At 45.9% G+C, this 22,350-nt stretch overlaps 1 protein-coding gene across 2 annotated transcripts; it reads right to left on the reverse strand.

The window, feature by feature from the left end:
- Positions 1-4,281: 4,281 nt before the first annotated feature.
- Spry1 (sprouty RTK signaling antagonist 1) lies at positions 4,282-8,968 on the reverse strand. 2 transcript variants are annotated; one of them, XM_013113048.3, is made up of 2 exons: positions 8,761-8,968; positions 4,282-6,330 (listed from the first exon to the last, which is right to left on the reverse strand). In XM_013113048.3, the coding sequence occupies exon 2, from the start codon at positions 6,273-6,275 to the stop codon at positions 5,334-5,336; it is 942 nt and encodes a 313-aa protein (XP_012968502.1). In that variant the 5' UTR covers positions 6,276-6,330; positions 8,761-8,968; the 3' UTR covers positions 4,282-5,333. The 2 variants fall into 2 exon arrangements, with proteins under 2 accessions (XP_012968502.1, XP_040610405.1); XM_040754471.1 differs by lacking the exon at positions 8,761-8,968 and adding an exon at positions 8,039-8,122.
- Positions 8,969-22,350: the final 13,382 nt, after the last annotated feature.

Genomic DNA, 22,350 nt, shown 5'->3' on the forward strand with positions numbered 1-22,350 from the left:
CCACCCCCACGGCTGCCAGGCCTTTCCCATGGCCCCCTGCGCGCTTCATGGTTACCTCTCAAAGCTTCCGGGCGTCCACCCACAATGCATCACACCCGGTCAACCAAGCCACCAACGTTCCTATCATTCCCAGTTGCGTCGAAAACCCACGTATAAACAGCCTCACCGCCCTGCGGCTTTCTGCTCTTCATATTCTTGCATTTCCGGTTCCGTTCAAGTCAGCTTACCGCTTCCAGACCTCCCTTCTCTGGGCTGCTCTCCTCACCTAGCTTCTGCTTCTCCTTTCACAATTTCTAGACACGCGCCTGTAAGCTAACTCTAGAACATTTGCACACTCAGTGTTAGGGCCATAAGGGCTGTTTCTGAGTCAAAAGCCAAGTTGCCTCTCGGAGATTCTGGGCAGAAGGGTTTTGCCCATCAGTGATACAGCTGCTGGTATGTCCTCTCAGGAGACTGTAACTTTAGCATCTTGGCTGGCAAATAAAGACTTGGGTTTTCTCCTATCCTTTATGTCTAGCTTCCCGTGCTTGTCTTTCTCGAACTACCACTATTTAAAAAATTTGCTCAATGTTATCCTAAACTAACCTGAAACATCCATCCAGCGCCTCCATCTTCCTGGCCTCTCACCTTCCTTCCAGCTCTTTGCTATGAAGACAAACGCAGAAGGCGCAGCTATGCTAGTTTATTTTGACTACTAGACGGTGACGATAGGTAAATAGCCATCTGGCACTGGGCTTCTTGCTCCCAAGATAAAGACTGGCTTACATGACTGCTCCGTTTCTTTCTACATAAAAATTAAGATTCTGTGATGGCTTTTGAAATAGTTTTCAGATTACCAGGAAGTGGTGCTGCCAGGACATCTTACTAAAAAGCTAGTTCAAAGCAGTCCTAGGCTCCCTACTGGCTTTGCAGTTAGAATTATTAGCATGCCTAGTATGGAACTACCTGACAGATAGACATCAACCCTTTTAAAGGTGCAGAAAGGGGCCTTAATGAAGGTTTTCGACCACTGGTGTCCCAACACACTCAGAAAAAAAATGTTGAGAACCCACATCCAAGTTCACACCTATACACCAAGCTGCTGTTGCTTCTTCCAAGCACATGAACCTGTCCAGTCTATTATCACCAAGAAGACATAACAGGACAAACACAGGCTCAGCTTGAAGCTAATTTTAATGTTAACACATGAAAAATAACCACAGCCACAAAGCCATTTGTTCCGGACACCTGAGCAAACACATGGAGGAGACAAGACGGGCCCATTTCTTAACTCACAGCCAAGTATAGTAACTATGAGGCAAAGACTGACAAGAAGAACGAGACAGTGAAAGCCATGTGCAGCCAGAAGGCAGAGCTGGCTGCAAAATGAGGGAAAAGCTCGATACTGCATGAAAGAGGCCTGGGCAGTCTGCAGACACCAGGCTGTCACCTCCTGAGCCATGGCTTTGCTTCATCTCAAAATGAAGAGAGCAAACTAGCTGAGTCCGTTCCAAAACTGAGAGTCACCCCAGAAACCTTTTTAAACAGTGCAGGTCCCTTCCCTAGAGAAGCTTCAGAACAGGTCTGATCTATACTTGTGAATTTTAAAATGTTTAACCAGCAACCTGGTTTCATACCTGATAGAGAAACATTAAAACACACTGGCCAACAATTGCCTCCATGCTCCGGGGCCTGAGTTCTGTCTCTGGAACCTACACGGTGGACAGAGAATGACTCTAGAGTCGCCCTGGTGCCTCCATCCTGTGCACTGCAGCATGTCCGTGCCTCTCCCCCATCAAGCACACAGTAAAATAAACACCTTTTGAAGAGGTATGCGCTGGGATCGATCTGTAACTCTAACAGTCTACTGAGCATGAATGCGACTTGGCAATGAGAGCCTATGACAGTAACTGCCAGCACATTTATGGGCATTTTAATTGTACTATACTCATGAGTGAGTGATGGCGGAGAACAGATCTCCATTATCATTTAGCCAAAAGAAGAATTTAAGTTTATAATATGTTTAAAAAGCCTCATGCACCTGAAAACAAAACAAACAAAAAAAAGGACAGTGGGAATGTGGTAACTGAAAGTCCATCTAAATACTTCTGATTCAGTAATTGATACATTCCGAAAGGAGTCGGTGTTCTTACACAGCTTTATATAAAATCTGCCACAAACGTCATCACTTTTTTAATGGAAATATAATTTCAAAATTTATCAATGTTCCTTGATAAGTATTTTCCCTCTCTATGCTCAGAAAGCAGAATTTTTCAATTTAAGTATTTGTGTTTTTTAAAAAATCCTAGGTGATAGCTTTCAATTCATTTCCTTTCCCATTAAAGACTCCTGTTTGGAAGTAGCAGCTAGAACTATTTAAAGATCCACCTTAGGCCCTCTCAGAATGGACTTGTCTACTTTGTCTCCCCTTCCTTCTGGGTTACATCTTATAAGCTTTAGTACAGGGTATCACGCAATTCAGAAATCCCACATGGCTTCTACTCTTCAGTTATATTTCTAATAGTAAGTCTTTAAAACTGAAAAGAAATGGCATTAGGAAAATACAGCAGAAATGAACCATTTGCTCAATACGAAGCCAGCTCCACGAGTGGTTGGTGCATCTATGATACTAACACATTGGGGGCTGAGGCAGGAGGATTGGAAGCTCAAGGAGAGCCTGAACCACGTGTTTTGCCTTTTGCTTTGTTTTTGTTTTTTAAGGCATCCGGTCTGCCACGGGTTCCAGCTGAAGCAGCATGGCCAAGTTTAAGAATGAAAAGCATAGGCTTGCGTGCCCGGTGTGCCCTTTCTGCCAACATTATCAAGTTCATGGCAGTGCTCAGGGTTTGTTAGGGGCAAAAGCCCAAGTCTCCAGAACTTAAGAGACATCACAGAGAAACTCTCTGATCTACGAAGAATCAGATCTATGCTTTACCAACCTTACAGACTTGTTAGGAGGGCCCAGCTTCGAACCTACGTCACTTCTGAACAGATTGAAGTTATGAGAGAATGAATACCAGGCTTGCAACTAGCTCTGTCTATAGCTGGCGCTAAAGCCCTACAGTATACAGCTGGTGTTAAAACCCCACAGCATACAGATGGCACTAAAACCCCACAGTATACTGCTGGTGCTAAAACTCTACATACGGCATGCTTTCCCCTGAAAAGGCTTTTAGACTAAGCCAGTGCTGCTTAGCCTGGTTACTACAGATCAAGTCCTTAACTACATGGTGTCTGACAGCAACTGAAAAAGCCAGATCTTTGAACAGCCTGTGATCGACAGACTCCAGTAAGGCACCAGCTCAGGAAAATGCTAAACACTAAGACATCAGGGACATAAATACTCAAGTCTGTATCTCAAAGTAGTCTTTGAACACGAATATTCATTTAACAATTCCCCTTGGGGGCTGAGCTGAGAAAATATTTAACTGCAAAATATCATAATGCCAACCAGAAGCTTTAGTGACCTAAAAGAAAACTACTTCAAGCTTTTCCCCATTACACCCTGACTGATAAAACAGGAAAGCTGAGCTACGAAGAACACACAAGGAACCACCTGACAGGAAGCTAGGTGGGTGGCTTCTGGTGCCTGGACTTGAATTAGCATCATCCTCCTTTCCAATGTAGAAGGCCGGGTCAGCGACCTGGGGAGACTGAGGGTCTGCAAACAAAACCTAAGATGCAAAAGTCTACCAGACGTCGCTTGACTAGCCCCAATAGTAAGGCATCAACATTTTGTTTTCCCATGTGAAGCTTCAGGCTTATAGGACACTGAGCGCAGCTGGGTGACATCCATCAAAGGTACGGCAAGGCTGCCACAGGAAGGTTCCTGGACAGCTCTCTGGCATCTTAAGAGCTTTCTTTGGCAATCCTAATTCCTAATTATGAAAATGCTTGTTAAAGTGACAGCTCCAGAGGCTCTTAGCATGTTTATCTTACTAAATCATTTAAGCACTACGGCTGGAAACTAATCTGAAGGCCAGAGTTAAGATAAACATTTTTAAAAATGTAGTTTTGCCTCATCTCAAATAACTATGATATGAAGAAAACTCATACTTATGAAATAAAGTGGGGACATTAATCTTAAAAAAAATGCTTCACTTTACAAAGTAACTAACTCACTTGGGTGTTTGATGAAACAGTACAGACCATAGAATTCTGACTAAAGGACTTTGCAGCAAACATTTCCCTTAAAACTTGAGGTCGCCTGTGCCTGGACTTTGTAACTTAACGTCTGAAAAGTTTAAAACAAGTAACAATTCCACAGCAGCACAGGCTGAAAAGTAAAAGATGAAATCAGGAGACAGTTTCATTAATTAATATATTTTCTGCATTGTAGTTAACATATATGTACTTTTTTCGAGTCACCTTGTTTTTCATGAAGTAGTGATATGTTATATTCAGACATGAGTACACTTCAACAGTCTTTTGCAATAAATATCATAAAATAATAGAGATTCGCATAATAAATATTCTTTACAATAAAAAAGTTTAACAGACTTTTGTCTTAAAAATAGCCAGGATTCAACTTTGTGATTTACACATATAATATACAAAAAGCACCACAATTTGTGGTTAAGGCAATGAAAACACAGGAAGGATTGGAAACACCCAGCTGTTAAGAGTCAAAAGGACAGTCAGAGGCCAAGGGCACCTTGCTACAGCTCCCAGGCGCCTAGGGGCAGATCAGTGAGGAATTTCAACTAGTTGTCAACTGCCCTCAGTGAAGTGCCGGTGGGAAGGGAAGTCCTTCACAGATGCGGGGCACAGGAGGATTAGCCAACACCATCTCTACTGTGAAGACAGATGTTGCAGAATGAATACAGAACAAAGAGGGTGGAGAGGGGGTGACCCACTGGTGTCTCCCCAGTACACTGTGAGGAGAATCTGAGGGCTGGAGGGAGAGGGCAGCCAGCTGTTGCAGAGCAAACGGTGTTCTAAGGAGTAAGTAGATCCTCCCATTCGACTTGGGGACCGGAGGCTAGATAGCTCTCATCGGAGGCAGATTAATATATAGCTTATGTAAGCACTTGCATGGTTACTTTTTAATAAAGCACACCAAGTCCCTGATCCCACAGTACCCGACCCCAAACATCTCTAAGCCAAGTCTGGCCAAGTCTGGGCGTGCCCACATCCTCATGGACACAGCTGGAAACCCGATGAAGCACAAGGCTCCACAGGACTCCCAGCTCCCAGAACCCTTGAGCTGGGGTGAGAGCAAGCTGGGCACAGTTTCATAGTCCACTCCTACCGAGGACCATCAGAGACAGAGACTCGGGGAAAAAATACCACGTTTTCTTAACAGCCACAGTTCGGAAGCTAGACACTCAGGAGGTCTAACCCACCTCCAGAAATCATGACAGCTTGCCCTGGGCCCTCGAGGGGCAGCTCTCCAGCTTACAATAGACAGTGTTGGAGTTCCTACACCTGCAGCCGGGGCGGTGGGTCCAGTCATAACAGCCCCGGCACAGCTTCAGGCAGCCCTTGGCAGGAGGGTAGCAGAGCAAACAGGGGAGGCATAAAGACAGGGCTCCCATGCACAGGTATCTGAAGCAGCAGTGGGGCTGTGAGCAGGAGCACGGGTTGTCCGAGTAAGAGCCCCCGTCGTCATCGTTGGAGCAGTGGTAGAAAATGCCCTTGACCAGGCACATGCAGGTCCCGTACTCCACCATGCTCTCGGCCGAGCAGAGGCACTGCCGGTCGCAGGCCAGACAGGAGGGCAGAGCCCGGGGGGCTGTACACTCTCCACACTTGCACTTGCCACATTGTCCACAGATGAACTTGTGCTGGGTAGGATCCTCTTTCAAGGAACCCTTCAAGTCATCCACAAGCAGCTGCTTGGGTTGGGTCCGGATGACCCTATCTGACCTATGACCGGGGATGGGCCTGGTGGGCGGAGACCTTCCCAACAGGCCCTGCTCGGAAGACGCACTGCTGCTGCTCCCTGAACTGGCTGCACTTCCGGTGCTGGTGGACCTGCTCAACACCGAGCCCCTGGCGTTGCCGGAGTGGCTGGCAGGTCGGTGCTCGTAGCTGTTATTCACATTGGCTGGTATGATTTCATGAGTCCTTTCCTGCTTTTCGGGTCTTGGTGCGGTGCGAGGAGCCGGTCTTCGCACTACCGACGGTCCCTCTGTGTATTCATTGCTGCCTCTGATGGCCTTGATCTGGTCTAGGGACAGAATTGCAGCAGGCTGAGTGTCCCTGTCATAGTCTAACCTCTGCCGACCTTCCAGAGCCGGTGGCTGAATCACCACTAGGGAAGTGTGGCTGCTATGTTGACTTGGGGGATCCATGTGGAGTGGTCTCCGGTTCCGGCAGTCAGCAGAAACCGGGCATGCATCGGAAATCCTAAAGAAGAGTTGAGAGAGAAAACAAATGAGAAAGCATTCTGGGGAGACGGGCTCCTGTCAAGTCACAAACTGCCCAAACCACCTGGTAACGATCGCCTCCATCGGCTGATTCCAATGATGCAGAATCCTGGCAGGAGTCCAACCACAAAAAACACGATTGTAGAAGGTCACATCACAGGAAGAAAGCAACAAAAGCCCTCCCGCCACAAAAATTAGAAGTTGCTCCCCAGCTTCTAAAAAAGCAGAGGAAGTCGTGTCTTCCTGTTTGCAAACCTAACAAATAATTAAAATGAAGTATGCCTTCGAAGGGAGCATTCAGTGTGTGCCCTGGAACTGTTCTCGGAGAGTTCACTATCAGTTCACTGGCAGTTCACGTAAGGAAAATGTCAGCTACTTTTTTAAAGCTTAAGAATGGCTTTAGTGCTGCGGCCTCTTGGCCATTTGTACGCTGTTAAGAGCTTTAGATGAATGAGAAAATTAATCAAGGCCATTTCCAAAACACTGCATATACCAAGCTCACGTGGAATCTCAATAGGCTGTTTTGAGCACAAGTCCGGATCTAAAAGCTCATCTGTGAGATGAGAAAAAGAATCTACCAGGAATGGAGAAGGCAGAGGCTCTGGCTGTCTTACTGGTATTAGAGCATACACACAAACTCTGGATAGAAGTTTCTTTAAAGGCTAAACAAGGCTCATTCATGTAACAAGAATACTTTTATGCACAAGTGTTAAGCCTGCAGAGCAGGGAGAGGAACCCTGGTCTCTTTGCATTATCTCTATTTCCTTTCCTTCATCTACACCGCAGACCTTGATTCCAACAAACCCTGAATCGAGCTGCTTTTTGTAGTAAGATAAATACACTAATATCTTGACACAACAATCACGTTTTCACGTCAAGAAATAATTTACAATTTATAACGTATTCTTCCTAACACAGAGCAAAAGCTGACTTTTCCGTTTCTGGCCAATAGATATCTAGGATTTTTCACACAAATGCCCTCCAAACCCAGAGATGCACCCTTGACGACACTTGAATTAGGTGCCAAAGAAAACAAAAAGTCTCAAGGAAAGGCAGTTTGCTACGGATGCTAACTACTGCTCCTAGACTACATGTTTAGCTTCTTGGGGGCCCCCCTAGTTTATTCTACCTTCCCCAAACACGAGGGCACATCCGTAACAGCACGTTTTCGTGCCGAACCCCTAAACGACACTGGAAAACAGCTAGTCGTTGCTCCCGTGCCCTATCTATTTGAAAAAACTTAAAACTCCAAAACGAAGACTTTAAAGGTGCCAAGTCTCATCCACAAGAAAGGAAGACGTGGGAATGGCTTGAGTAATGAAACCCCCAGGCATAGCTTTAATTCGCATTTTACAGGGCATTCCCAAGCAAGTTCGCTCTGGCGGAGCACCTCGGCGCCCGCACCCGCCCGGAGAGGAGCCGGTGCGCGCAGACAGCTCTGTGGGCCGGCACCGAGGCCTCAGGGACACCGAGCCGCCGCGGCTCGGGCTGGGGAAAGTTATGAATGAAAACAGCTCGCGGGCGGGAGGAGGCAGCGCCCTCTCCCCGCGTCGCGAGGCACTGCGCTCCGAGCACAGGCGGCCGCTGGCTCCCCAGCGCCATCGGGTGCCGCGCGCTTGGCACGGGCTGTGCGACGACCGCCTGGATCGCCCGGCCCGCCCCGGCCCGCACCTGCCGCCCGCACTCACCTCGGCCTCCGCGGCGCCGGCCCGGGGCGCCGAACGGGCGGGGTGCGCGCCGCATCAAGCGCGGCGGGGCGGCCGGGCGCTCATAGCCCGCGCTGCGGCCTCGGCGGCCCCCGGGCAGGGGCGCTTCTCCGCGGTTGGCGGCGGCCGAGGGCGGCTCCGGGACATCCGCCGGGTGCGCGCGGCGCCCGCTCCACAGCACCGTCCCGTCCCGGTCGTCAGGCGCGCGGCCCGGCGTCGTCCCGGGCGCTCGGGTCCCCGCAGGTCCGCGTCCCCGCAGTCGCCACGCCGGCTGCAGACGAGCAGAGACAGAAACACGTGAGTCCCTTGCCAGCCCGGGACGCTGTCCTCCTCGCCACGATGGACAGCCACGCTCCCGGGACACACGCGGCCGTGCACGTTTTGCCCCCACGGAATGCCCAGCAGTGAAAAGCGCGTCCGAACGGCGCGTCTGCTCCAGGCAAGTCCGCACTCGGGGACGGCAAAGTCAGGTCTGGCACGAGCGCCCGGCGGCTCGGTCGCCAACAATGCGCACAGACACGCGGGTGCGCGGAGATGCCAGCCCGCGTCCGCACACGCGGAACTCGCTGCCCGGCTACGGGAAAGCGAAAGGAGCCAGCTCTCCAGCTGCAGGGCCGACTGCAGAGCGCCGGGCACCAAGCTAGAGCCAGATCCGAAAACGTCCAGGTCCTTGGAAAAAAAAAAAAAAAAAGCACCATTCTCACCTGATCTCGCCAGGTCCTGGGCGGGAGGGCAAGGCTCTTGCCTAGTGCAGAGCCCGGGGCCGGCCTTCCTGGCACATGCACGCCGCCCGCAGCTGCTCCTTAGCCCGCAGAGCTCTGGCTGCGGGGCCGCCGCAAACTCCTGCGTGCTGAGCACTCGCGCGCGGGCTCCGCAGCATTTCAGCGTCGCCGCCACCTCCACCTCCACGCTGGGATCCGCCCCCGGTGATATCATGTGTCAATCACGCGGGCTGCGCGAAAACACGGAGCAGGATTTTAGCGGTCGTGGATGTGGAGTCGAGGACGCTCTGAAAAAGTTGCCTGTGAGCGCAACTGGGCAGCAACACACGTTCCAGGGCGCCTGGCAGTCAGTGAGCTGTCAGCCTCCAATTTAAGGGAGCCGGTGCATTCACCCTTATGAGTTAGAAAAGAGTTGTGAAGAGCAGTAAGCAAAATCAAAAAGCAAAACAACAACAACAACAACAACAAAAAAGCTTGTACACCTCTCCACCGTGCCCCAGGTAGAGGGAAAATGTATGCTAATACAGACAGATAATAGGGAGTTCAGAGCATGTGAAATATGAAAGTTCCCGAAAGGACAGTCACTTTTGCAAATGTAATATAATGATACGCCACAGAGTGGGATTTCCTGCTGTGGGATTTTAGTGATTGCTCCGTTTCGGTTTGTGTTATGATCCCAAAAATTACACGAAAAAAAATCCCAAGTCCTTCCTGTTTTGTAATGTTTATATAATTATGTCAAAAAACACCAACTTTTTTTTATAAACCAACATAAAGCCAAGTAAAATAAGAATAATTCATGAAGAAGCTCTAGTTTTGGTTACTTGTCTGTCACAGGGTGGGAGGACTCTAGGAAGTGGGGAATGCTTTTTGCTTCTTTACAAACTCTGGGATTTGGGGCATTTATTATCGGAATGATGTAGCTCAGGACGAAGTCAAAAGAACTATATGTGGAACTAAAAATTCCACAGAGGGTTTTTAAAATAACCTAAGACCCCAAAAATTGTTAATAGGAAATATTTTCCCAGGCAACTGTATCAGGAATAGTTTTGATAAACAACAGATCTCCAGGGTCTAAATCATCCATGAGTATGAGTTTGGTATTTTGGGCTGAAAGTAGTTTTTTAAAGTGTTAGCAATACCAGCGGGTTTTTAAAAGCTTTTTGTTGTTGTTGCTCTTTGCACACTTCATTCTCAAGCATCTAAATGCTTTTAGAAATCGCAGTTGTGTGTGGAATCGCATAGGAGAAATCCAGGACTCTTCTGCAAAGAAGATCCTCCATAAGAAAGGCCACTAGAGGATAACAGAACATTCTGGAAGCCAGGAAACTAGCTGTCTGTCCACCTTCATGCTAGGAAATGTGTTAAAAGCAATATTTTCAAATATAAAGTTGGTGGGGCTCTTATTAAAATACACTTCAAAGTATTTCAGCCGAGATGTGCTAAAAAATTCCTAAGTTTTAAAAAATTATAATAATAACAATCCATGAATTTTTGTTGGGAATGCTATCATCACGGGTCATGTTCTATTTCAAAATCGAATATGTTGCACAAAGTGATTCTCTCCTATGCCTCCTCCTTGTGTTTCCTTAGATGCCACAGTCCTACTTAGGACCAGGGTAGACTTGCCGCCTTAAATCTGGAAGACATTTAATGAAGTCTGCTTCACCTTTTTATTTCCCGCTGTCATAAGATTTGAGAGAAATTACACATTTTTAGCTCATAACAGAGCTTTTTATTCAGTAAACTTAACTGCAGTGAGTTTAGTCTAGGAATAGCAACTGATGTAGGAAACATTTTTGAAAAAGAGGACACAAGGATGAGTGGGGAACTCACAGTAATTTCTAGTTCCCTGTATCGACAGAGTGGGGTGGGAAGAGAGACTCAATTCGTTCTTCAGTTCCATGGGAAAACACAATTAGCCATCTCCTTTGTTGAAAGAGAATAAAGTGACAAACTCATTTGGCAAATGCTTCAGAAGTGCTGATGACTTAAAAGAAATTAAAGGACTCAAAGACTTGTTGATTTATTTGTTTGCTCAAATAAAAACATCAGAGCCATTGTGTGTGTGCTTCCAGGCTGACAAGCAATACCTTCTACATTTCCTAGTATTTAGTCATGTTACGTTATTAATGGTGAAATTAACTATATTGTCATTCATACATAGCCTTGCATCCTGTTGAGAAACAAACTTGAAACCAAAACACCACGGAAGTTGGCGCATCAGCGGAGTTGGATCCATCGATAAGGAGCCAGCAATGGAAAATTTCCTTCCTTTCCTTTTAGGGCAATAATCACTGTATTACTGAAAGTCCTCAGAAAAGCTGCAAGGATGGGCCATGTTATTTTCAGTTTCCTTTTGTGAACAGCCTTTGTAGAAGACAGAAGTAGACTAATGTATTCTGTAAGACTTCCATAAACATTCCTCTCATTTTCAGAAGCTTGGGATGAGGAGCAAAAGGTCCCTTAAAGCAATGAACTTGATTTGTCAGTTCTGGTCAGCAACACATCCTAACCTGAGCTCTTCCTACCGCCTTCATCATTACAGATGTGCTTAAGAACCTCATCAAGACAGAGCAGGGTATCTTCTCATTAAAACACGTAAGATTTGAAACGTCTCCCAGGACTTGTCTCCTTTAATGTTTGCTTCCTAATGAAATAATTGTCAGGAACCACAGTTTGTCCTTTTTATGAAAAAGTAGCATATTGTAGGTCTCACTATAGACAAAGGACACAAGAAGTTTAAGTGTATACTTAATTTCCTTACTTTGTAATTGTCATGGCATTTAAAGTAATCCCATTAAAAAACTCAGTTTCTCTATAGTGACTGATCACGTACAAAGGGCTGAGTTTTGACTGTATCCTCCTTCTGCTCCATGGTCTCACATCTCGAATGTGTCCTGTTTACCCATAGGCCCTCTGTCCAGTATTACAGACAGGCAGTAGGAAGAACACTGTGTCCTGAAGCAAGCTAGATGGAGGACCCTACTGGGAGAAGTCCCAGCTCTGACTTGTGTAGTTAAGTGGTCTTTGTTTTCTCCTGAAGCTAAAAGAAACACTGTAGGTTTCTGATGCCCTGATGCTCAGGATGGAGTCAAACACATACAAGTGCTTTGTGAGCTGGGAAAAATCTATAAATAATCAGTTGGTGTTGTGTCAACATACTGAATAAAGAAGAAATATGAGAACCCTCATTTCCTAGAGTTTCATCCCTAAATAATAAGTTTAGTTTGCCTTATAACTTTTCATGTCAATTGGGTTTCATGTTCGTTCTAAGACAAATTTTTAGGTTTGGCCAATTGTCTTGCCATATTCACATGTGAGTGTGTGTGTGTGTGTGTGTGTGAGAGAGAGAGAGAGAGAGAGAGAGAGAGAGAGAGAGAGAGAGAGAGAGAGAGAGAGAGAGAGAGAGAGAGCGTGTGCATGTACACATGCATATCTTGACTGGAATTTTGCAGCAGCTGCCCATTAAGTTCAGGTTAAGACGTGTAACTTTAACATTTATCTGGGGGCTTTTAGTGATTTAACTTTTATTTCCAGTTAAGACATTGAACATTGTAAACATTAAAATCCTCACAGGGGCTGAAAAGACAGCTCAGTGGTTACAAGAGCTTGCATTTCTTCCAGAGGACGCAGGTTTGATTCCCAGCACACATGTTACATGGTCCACACCTCCTATAACTCCACCTCCAGGAGATCTGAAGCCTCTGGCCTTCCTGGGCACCTGTGCTAGTGTGGACAAACCCACATAGAAAAATAAACATAAACATATGATTTGAAATAAAAATAGAAAAATTTAAATCCTTACTATAAAATTTTAAACTCATATTATCAAGTGTTTAAAAAGCAAATAAATATTTTAAAAATAAATTGAAGAACTTTAAAAGTCAAAGTAAAAATATTTTTTAAAAGTCTGAAGATGCTTCTACTTGTTGTCATGGTTTGTTATGGACTTTTACAATAGTTTTGGCCCTCCATAACAAATATCAAAGTTGGTAGTAGATGCATTCCATCAACCATGGAAGTATTTCAGCATCATGAATTTTGTGTTGATTTTGAAAACTGAAAGCAAAGGTCGGTAGGCGGTGAACATCAATGAACAACAGCTTCGTGAAGCGCCACCTATTGTTGGAAACAAGTCATTTCAAATTTCAGTGACAATGGAACAAGCTTGGGGATTACACTTCAGTTCTTTAAAAAGGCGTCTTTTACTCTTTTTCTTTTAGAGATCACCATATAACTTTGGGTGTTAGTCTTCAGTGAAGTTACAAAGTGCAATCTGTATATACCAACTGCTTTTTAAGGAATTCGTGTGAGACACTGCATTCACAGAAAGTTACAAGATTAATATAAAGAAATTAGAGTAGCAAGTGACTTTTAACTAACACATGAGAACCAATATAACCAAGAAGAGGACGTCCCAGAAAATGTATGCACTTTGTCCAACGGTGACCTGATTATACCTGATTGGGTATTGTCAACTTGACCCAAACCTAGACCCACATACGAAGAGAAACCCTCAATTGTGGAAACGCCTCCATCAGATTTCCTGTAGGCAGATTCTGTGGGGCATTTTCTTGATTAATGATTGATGTGGGCAGGCTGTCACTAGAAAAGCAGTCCTGAACTATTTGAGAAAGCAGGCTGAGCAAGCCATGGGGAGCAAGCTAGTAAATAAAGAGTATTCCTCCGTAGCCTCTGTATCAGCTTCTGCTTCCAGGTTCCTGCCTTGAATTCCTGCCCTGACCTCCTTGGATGATGGGCTACAAATTGTAAGATGAAATAAACCCTTTCCTCCCCAAGTTGCTTTTGGTCATGGTGTTTTATCACAGCAATACAAACCTAACTGAAGCAAAAGCTTTCTTTACAATCCTTGTATCAATTTGACTGACATCAGTCTCTTGAAAGATCTAATACCTTCTGGCATTATGCTGACCCCGCTCCCTGACAATGGGAGAGACAGGCATACAGGCATTCAGGCAGATACTTGGACAGCTCAAAGGGTCCTGTGTTGCATGGCCACATCATGGCAATGTCACACGTTCTGGGGCTGCATTTGGGTTTTCTTAATGAATTCAACAGCACCGAGTACACTGAGAAATAGTTTGGGACCTTGTCAACAGAAAAGCAACAAGATCCGGATTGTTACTTTGATTACTCTAAATCAAATGAGGGCACTTTTGAGACAGAGGGTTCCAAAATGCTTTCTGTGGGGTGGTGAGAGGGCTCAGTGGGTAAAAGCTCTTGCCACCAAGCCCGATGACCTGAGTTCAATCCCCAGGACCGAAAGTGTTAGGATCTCTCAAAAGAATAATAGAAGGAAAGAATCAACTCTCACAAGTTGCCCTCTGATCATACACACACATACACACACACAATGCACAATGTGTGCATTGACATGGAGATGTACACACACACACACACACACACACACACACACACACACACTGAGCTTTGAAGTAATGGCAGTGTCCTGAAGTATGCATGTTGTACCCTGGAGGACAGGGAGTTGGATGCAGGTATCATAGGATTCATTTTCTTTAAGGTGCCTCCCCACCAGGAGAACAGTGGTGGACAGGGAAACAAGGCAGCGTGGAATGGCAAGCCTCTCAGTTTTCCCCTCCTCTGGCTGAATTATTTCTTCAAATCTCCCTTCTTGAATACCAAACTTGTGACTTATACTTCAAACTCAAAATTTGGGGACTAGGGAGATGGTTCAGTAAAGTTCTTGCTTTTTAAGCATGAGAACCAAAGTTAAAGCCCAGAACCCATGGTTTTGCTTTTTGTTTTTGTTTTTGTTTTTAAACACTGGGCCTAGTGTGTGACTCTAATCCCCATACTGGAGACTCAGAGACAGGCAGATCCCTAGGGTTCACTGACCAGTTAGCATAGGGTATAGCATAGAGACCCCGTCTCCAAAAATAGGGACAGCTCCTTGGGAAGGAACCCCAAGCACACTCGCATGTTTGCGCACATGTACACATACACACATTATAAAATTAATCAATTAACTAATTTACTTTATTCATTCATTTACCTAATGTGCATGGCTGCATGTATGTCCGTGCACCATGTGCATACCTGGTACCCACAGAGAATAGAAGGCATTGGATCCACAGGTGATTGTAAGTTAATGTGGGTGCTCATTCATTAGCTCTGAGATGGCTCAGCAGTTAAGAGCACTGGCTGCTCTTTACAGGACCTAGGTTCAGTTCCCTCTACCTACGCGATGGCTCAACACCATCCCTGATTTCAATTCTAGATCTGATACCATCTTCTAAGACAGAACAGAGTACAAGTTACATATTACTGTAAAATAAAAGGCATTCTTGTAGAACAAAGGTCTTGAGCCTCATTACAGAACAAAAGTAGGGCTTATGGAACAGGAAAAGAAAAGGACAACTCATTAGCAGACTGTAGTTACTTTAGGATTGCAGCCAGTCAGCCAGAGTAACTCGAGGGCACCGGAAATTTCCCTTTGTAAGGTTGTAATTGTCAAAATTGAGTAAGTAAGCTAAGGACAAATTATACCAGAATTTCAATGTTACAGTGAAGATTTGGGCTCCATCCCAAAGACAATGAAATTTCAGTATAGTACAAGGGAGTCAGCCTGCGCAAGGGTCTCTTCCCAGAAAATTCATCAGACCACATGATTGCACCAAGAGGAGGCTGCTGTCCTGGGGCTGGCTGAGGGATGCCGTGGTAACCCAAGTGGGTTGGAGGGAAGACTGTGGAGCAACTGGGAGTGGCCATGTAAAAGGAGGAAAAGAGTCATGTCCAAATTAACTGTCCCTTCCCAAATGATGGCATGGCAGAAGGTTGAAGTCTTCCCCACGGGTCTTAGCAAAACCTAAGAGAAATGGAAGGTTAACCTATCTTAGTCACACTAAGGGTCCTGACTGGAAATAGCCAGTCATGAAGGAGACTTGAACACACAGAGATGACTTGACACTGGGGTCTTTAGGATGAAAAGGAGACTGTCTATCGAAGAGAAAGATATTGTTGGTCTCTTGCATCCAGCTGTCAATGTTTGCAGGGAAATTGGTGGTGATGAGAGCTCCTAATGTTTGCAGCTGTATCTACCCACTTCAGGGTCAAAGTTGGACATATCAAGCTGTTACACTGCACTAATCAAGCAGTGCTGATGTTCCATTGGAGTTAGTCAGGGCATCAAAATAGTTACCCCAAATTCTCTGAGTCAGGACAGCATGAGGCTATAGGAAGGCCTTAGTCATAACATAACTCAAGCCCTACATTTACGGGAAATCAGGGTCACACTGGTACATATTCAGTAAATTAAGAGATAGTATTTGCTGAATTTTTTAAAAAAATGTATTACATATGTGGGTGAATGTGATAGTGTCCATGTGACGCAGAGTGCATGTGAGGGTCAGAGGACAATTCATGGATTGTCTCCCAGAGAAAGTCCTTCTGCCATGTGGATCCCAGGGCTCCATCTCAAGTTGTCAGCCTTAACAGCAAGCTCCTTTATCCACTGAGCCCCTCTCTGGCTCCTAAATTTCTTTTTAAACTTTACAATCCATTGTCAAATTGTGTGGGAGAGTCATGGACTTTGCTCACTTGCTGGTTCTCTGTGTGTGTGGCAGAAAACGAGCTCCTGGCCTAGAGCTGCTGCTCTATTGGTACAGTGCTTGCTTAGCATGTTCAAAGCCATGGGTTCAAGCCCCCAGCACCACATAAACTCACAAACCTCACAGTGGGTAGGCCTGAAATCCTAGTACCCAGAAAGTGAATGCAGGATGGTCAGGAGCTCGAGGTCATCCTTGGTCACAGAGTGAATTCGAGGCTAGCCCGGGCTACATGACATCATATCTCAGATGAAAGAAAGGGGAGTAAGACATGATGGGGAGACAAAGAGAGAGAAAAAGGAAACAAAACAAAAAAGAAATGCCAGGCTATAGCATCCTGCTCCATCCCACAGCTGTGGATTTAAGGAAATGAGTAGTGGGGGGAGGGGTGGAGAACATAGAGAATTAATTGGTCCAGGTAGAAAATTGTATAAAGAATAGGCAACAACTGTATCAATCTGAAGTCACCAAGTAGTAATCAGGAGGCAGGACAGGCTTCTTCACTGAGCTCTACCCTGGTGTCTCACACCAGGACTCCCATGGCCACCATGGAACTGCTGGTGGTACCCATGAATCACAAAGGTTTTCGAGAATGCACACAGGAAGGAACAAGATCGTGTTACAACTTACCACCACAAAAACTTCACTTCAGGACTGGGAGCACCTGTCCTTGGGGGAGACAAGTTGAAGAACTTGTAGCTGATGGCAGGAAAGCAGGGAAAGCAGCCTGTCTGCAGCTGTTCAGCCCTTGTGCTGGATGGACGCCTAGAGAGGGTGTGGTGGTTTGAAAGGAAATGGCTTCCAAAGAGAGTAGCACTATTAGGAGGCATGGCCTTGTTGGAGGAAGTGTGTCACTGTGAAGGCGGGCTTTGAGGTTTCATATATGCTCAAGCCATACCCAGTGTTTCAGACCACTTCCTGTTGCCCGCAAGTCAAGATGTAGAATACTCAGCTACTTCTCCAGCACCATATCTGCCTGCATGCCACTATGTCCCACCATGATGACAATGAACTAAACCTCTGAAACTGTAAACTGCCACCCAATTAAATGTTTTCCTTAATAAGAGTTGTCATGGTCATGGTGTCTTTTCACAGCAATAGAAACCCTAACTAAGACAGTGGGCCAGGAAAGAAAGGCTGTAACTAGGAAAAGGAGAGAACAAATAAACAATGTCACCTGTCCATGAGTCTGTAAAAGCAGCCTCTGACATCATGATAAGAGGCAGAAAGAGCTATGAACATGCTCCATTCCACACTGCTGCTTACTTTTGTTTTGGGGATCAAATATCTTCACCACAATTATTTTACATGCAATTATTTCCTGTGCTTGTTTAGTGAGGATGGTTCCTTTGGTTAGTAAATAAGTTTTTGCGCTATTTAAAAAAGGTAAGTGAATGCTGGAAGCAAACAAACCATGCTAGGCAAAAGTTAATAACTAAATAAATAGCAGTCTAAGACTTTGATTGTATAGCATACTTTCACTCTGTAAGCATGATGACATTTTTCCATGGCAGTGACTAACCTATGGGGAGATGTTTTCTTCCTACACAACAGTCACTTATTCTAGTCTCACTTTTTCTGAAATGACTTTTAAAATAGTTTACTTAATTAGTGTGTCACGTGAGCATAGGTGCCTGCAAAGGTCAGAAGGTAATTAATCCCCTGGAGTTGGATCAATGGGTCATGAGAGATCCAACATGGGTGCTGGGAACCAAACTTAGGTCTTCTTCAAGAGCAGTGTGCACCCTTAACTGTTGAGGTGTCTCTCTCAGTCCCTTGAAATGACTTTCTAATGTTGACTTGGGCATATTTTCACTATACATCATTGCTGTGTGTGTGTGTCTAAAAAAGAAACTATAGGTAAGTCAGATTGTTCAAAGTTCCTACAGGTCCTCACACTCACAGTCTGGCCCATCTGGATATCTTTGGGGCAGGGTATGACGGTGTCATTGCATTATCACCCAAGGCTTAAGGGAGAGGGGGATTCTTCTGGCTCATGGTTTCAGAGGGGTTTAGGCCACCATCATGGGGAAGCAACGGTGTCTGCAGCTGTCTGGTGGCAGGAGTATGGGACAGAAAGCTACTCACATGAGGGTTAACCAGGAACCAGGGCAGGTGTATTTTTAAACCTCAACCCTGAGCCAAGCCCCACCTCCTAAAGGACACACACTCTTCAAAATCAAACCACAAGTTCAGATTTGGCCCAGACAGAGTGCTAGGCCAGAATTCTGAGCAAAGACAGCAGTTCTGCAGGGGACTGTACACTGTTCCTTGGTTTTCTTTCCAGACCTCTAAGTTTTAATGTCAAGATGTCCTGTTATCAAAAAGTATAAGCAGAAGGCTTTTAGATACCATCCTGAATTCATATTGTCCACTTAGCCTGGATGAATGGTCCCACTTAGACAGATAATAACAACCTGACTGCCAGGCAGTCAGTGTCAAAGGCCTGAAAGGAGGATAGCGTTGTGCACCTCAGCACTGGACACACAATAACTAGCATGGCTTCTCTCCCTCCTCAGACAATAATGACCAGATACCCATCAAGTGGCAGGATAAGGGTGTGAACCTGTAGACAAAGCAAAGGAGAGGAGATGGTGGAAACAGATAGTTAGGCTATGGTAATAATTACAGGCTGCTCTGACCCTGAGGAGCCGCCAGCAGCCAGTGACCTGGTGAACTCACAGACTCCTGAGGTGTCACAGCCACACCACAGATAAAGCTTTGAATTCCATTCAATTCCTTCCTCCCTTTTTACTATCTTTGCTTGGGGCCAGATTTGGTTCCTTATAACCAATAAGCCTGAGAGACATCAAAGAATATACCACCATTTATTTAAACAACCCAATCCTAGCCTTTAAGAAGAGAAACAACAAATTCCCTTTGATGTTAGTACATCTCCCTCTGATTCAAGATTTTGATGGGCCTGATTTTCCAGTGTCTTTAGGGGCACGTCCTTCCCAGAAATCCTGATAATTAGTCCACATATGACCCATAGAGGCTATGTAACAAGGAGAGATCTATGGGGGACGCAAAAGTATCTTCCTGGGGAAACAATTGATTTTGTAGATGTCCTCGGGGCAGGTGGGGGTGGGAACAGGAGGGATCAGGTTTGGAGGGGAGTGTCTTAGTTTGGGTTTCTGTTGCTGTCAAGAGACACTATGACCACAACAACTCTTTTTTCTTTTTGAATGAGGTATTTAATTTTTATATTTAAATTAGAAACAAGCTTGCTTCACATGTCAATCCCAGCTCCCTCTCCTTCCCCTCCTCTCCCACCCTCCCCCACCAGGTCCCCTAGCCCCCCACCCAATCCCCACTCTGTTCCCCAGGGAGGGTGAGGCCCTCCATGGGGGATCTCCAGTGACTGTCATTTCATTCAGGGCAGGGCCTAGGCCCTCCCACAAGAGGCCAGACTGAGAGAGCATCCTTCATTGTGGGATGTGCACCCAAAGTCCATTTGTATGCCAGGGATAAATACTGACCTACTACCCATAGCCCCATAGATTGCCTAGACCTCCTCACTGACACCCACATTCAGGGGGGCTGGATCAGTCCCATGCTGGCCTCCCAGCCATCAGTCTGGGGTCCAAGAGCTCCCCCTTGTTCAGGTCAGCTGTTTCTGTGGGTTAAACCAGCCCAGTCTTGACCCCTTTGCTCATCACTCCTCCCTCTCTGTCACTGGATTCCAGGAGTTCAGTTCTGTGTTTAGCTGTGGGTGTCTGCTGGATGAAGGTTCTGTTTCCCAGACTCACTGGCTCTGGGATTGTAGGCTGGCACTCCCCTGATCCATGTCTAAAATCCATATATGAGAGAGTACTTGCCATGTTTGTCTTTTTGTGACTGGGTTACCTCAGTCAGGATGGCTCCTTCTAGTGCTGTCCATTTGCCTGCAAATTTCAAGATTCCATTGTTTTTTTTTCTGCTGAATAGTACTCCATTGTGTAAACGTACCTCATTTTTGCTATCCACTCTTCAGCTGAGGGGCATCCAGGTTGCTTCCAGGTTCTGGCTATTACAAATAACACAGCAACTCTTATAAAGGAAAACATTTAATGGAGGCTGGCTCACAGTTTCAGAGGCTCAGTACATTATCATCCTAACTGGACATGGCAGCATGCAGGCAGACATGGTGCTGGAGAAACTGAGAGTTCTGCATCTTGACTTGCAGGCAACAGGAAGTGAACTGTGGCACTGGGCATAAATTGAGCAGAGGAGACCTCAAAGCCCACCCCCACAGTGACACACTTCCTCCAATAAGGCCACACCTCCTACTAACACCACTCCCTATGGGGGCCATATTCTTTCAAACCACCACAGGGAGGAATGGAGGGAGAGAGTTCTGGGAGAGGTAACTGGAATTGGAGGGTATTTAGGGGACAATGTGGAAACCTAGTGCAGTGAAAACATTCAGGATTCTTTGGGGGTGACCCTAGCAAGGACTCATAGTAAAGGAGTAAATGGAACCTGAACCAGCCAACATCTGTCACCAGGCAAGGCTTCCATTGGTGGAACTGGGCCACCAACCCAGGCACAAACCCTTCGACCTTTAATCTGTCCTACCTGCAAAGCATGCTGGGGCAATGGTGGTGTAGAACTTGTAAGTAGCCAGCCATGATAATCTGAGACCCCACCATAAAAAGGAGCTCATGCTTGGCACTGCCTGCATGACCAGGCACAGAAGGCCTAGAGACCTAGAGTTAAAAAAAAAACCCATGAAATAATTCCTAATGCTGTTCTGTTATACTCACAGATCAGTGCTTAGCCCAATCATCATCAGACAGGCTTCCTCCGGCAGCTGATGGGAGCAGATGCAGAGACCCACAGCCAAACATTAGGCAAAGAGAGAGCCCAAATTGGAGATCTCCATCGGGTCCCTCCCCTTAGAGCTCAGGGAACCCCACAAGAAGATGGGGAGAAAGAATTAAAGGAGCCAGAGAGTTCAGGACACCAGGAGAACATGGCCCACAAAATCAACTCAGCAGGGCTCACAGGGGCTCACAGAGACTGAAGCAGCAGTCATGGAGCCTGCTTGGGTTTGTGCTCTGCATAACAACTTTATGTTATGGTTATTAGCTCAGTATCTAACAGTGGGAGTGCGGGTATCTCTGACTCTTTTGCCTGCTCTTGGAACCCTTTCCTCCAACTGGGTTGCCCAACCCTGATATGAGGGTTTGTGCCTTATCTTTTTATATCTTGTTATGCCATGTTTGGTTGTTAACCCTGGGAGGTTTTCTCTTTTCTGAAGGGAAACAGAGGAGCAGTAGATCTGGGGGAGGGGAGAGGTGGAGCGGAGAGGAACTAGGATGAGTGGAGGGAGGAGAAACTGTGGTCAGGCTGTATTGAGAGAAGAACTTAAAAGCTGGGGGAGGGGCATAGAGCCTAATAGGAGGGAGCAGGTGATCCATGGCTGCTGCTTCCCAGTCTTCCATCATGCAAGCAGCTTCAACACACTCCTGTGACTGCAAATGCTGCTGCCATATCTCTAAGCCTTGATTGAATGAAATCTCCCTGAGACTTTGAGCTAAAGCAAGCTTTCCTTCCCCGAGTCTTTTCTGTCAGTATTTTGATTACAGCAGTGCAAACGCTAACCAGTGCAATCAGATATAGGAGATGAAATTTGAAACCTAAACCATGCCTTAGAGACTGAGTGAGCATGAGACTCCCATAGGCAAATGATTTGCTGGTTGTGATGGTACATGTTGGTTACCAACTGGATGGGATCGGGACTCATAGGGCAGCACAATTCTCTAGGCTCATATCCTGGACTGAGCAGGGCCACTCAACTGTTCTCAGCTTCTGGCTACAGAGGTAATGTGACCAGCCATCTCCTGCTACCAGGACTTTCCTGCTGTGGTGAACTGTGAACCAAAACAAGCCCCTTCTCTCTTGTTACTTTTGTCAAGACATTTCGTCATAGCAACAGGAAAGAAACTAAGACACCTGCCCTCTCACCATTAATGGATACAGCCAGGAGAGCAATGCA

This window comes from Mesocricetus auratus, unplaced genomic scaffold (assembly GCF_017639785.1).
Source record: "Mesocricetus auratus isolate SY011 unplaced genomic scaffold, BCM_Maur_2.0 Super-Scaffold_100011, whole genome shotgun sequence".
NCBI lineage: Eukaryota > Metazoa > Chordata > Mammalia > Rodentia > Cricetidae > Mesocricetus > Mesocricetus auratus.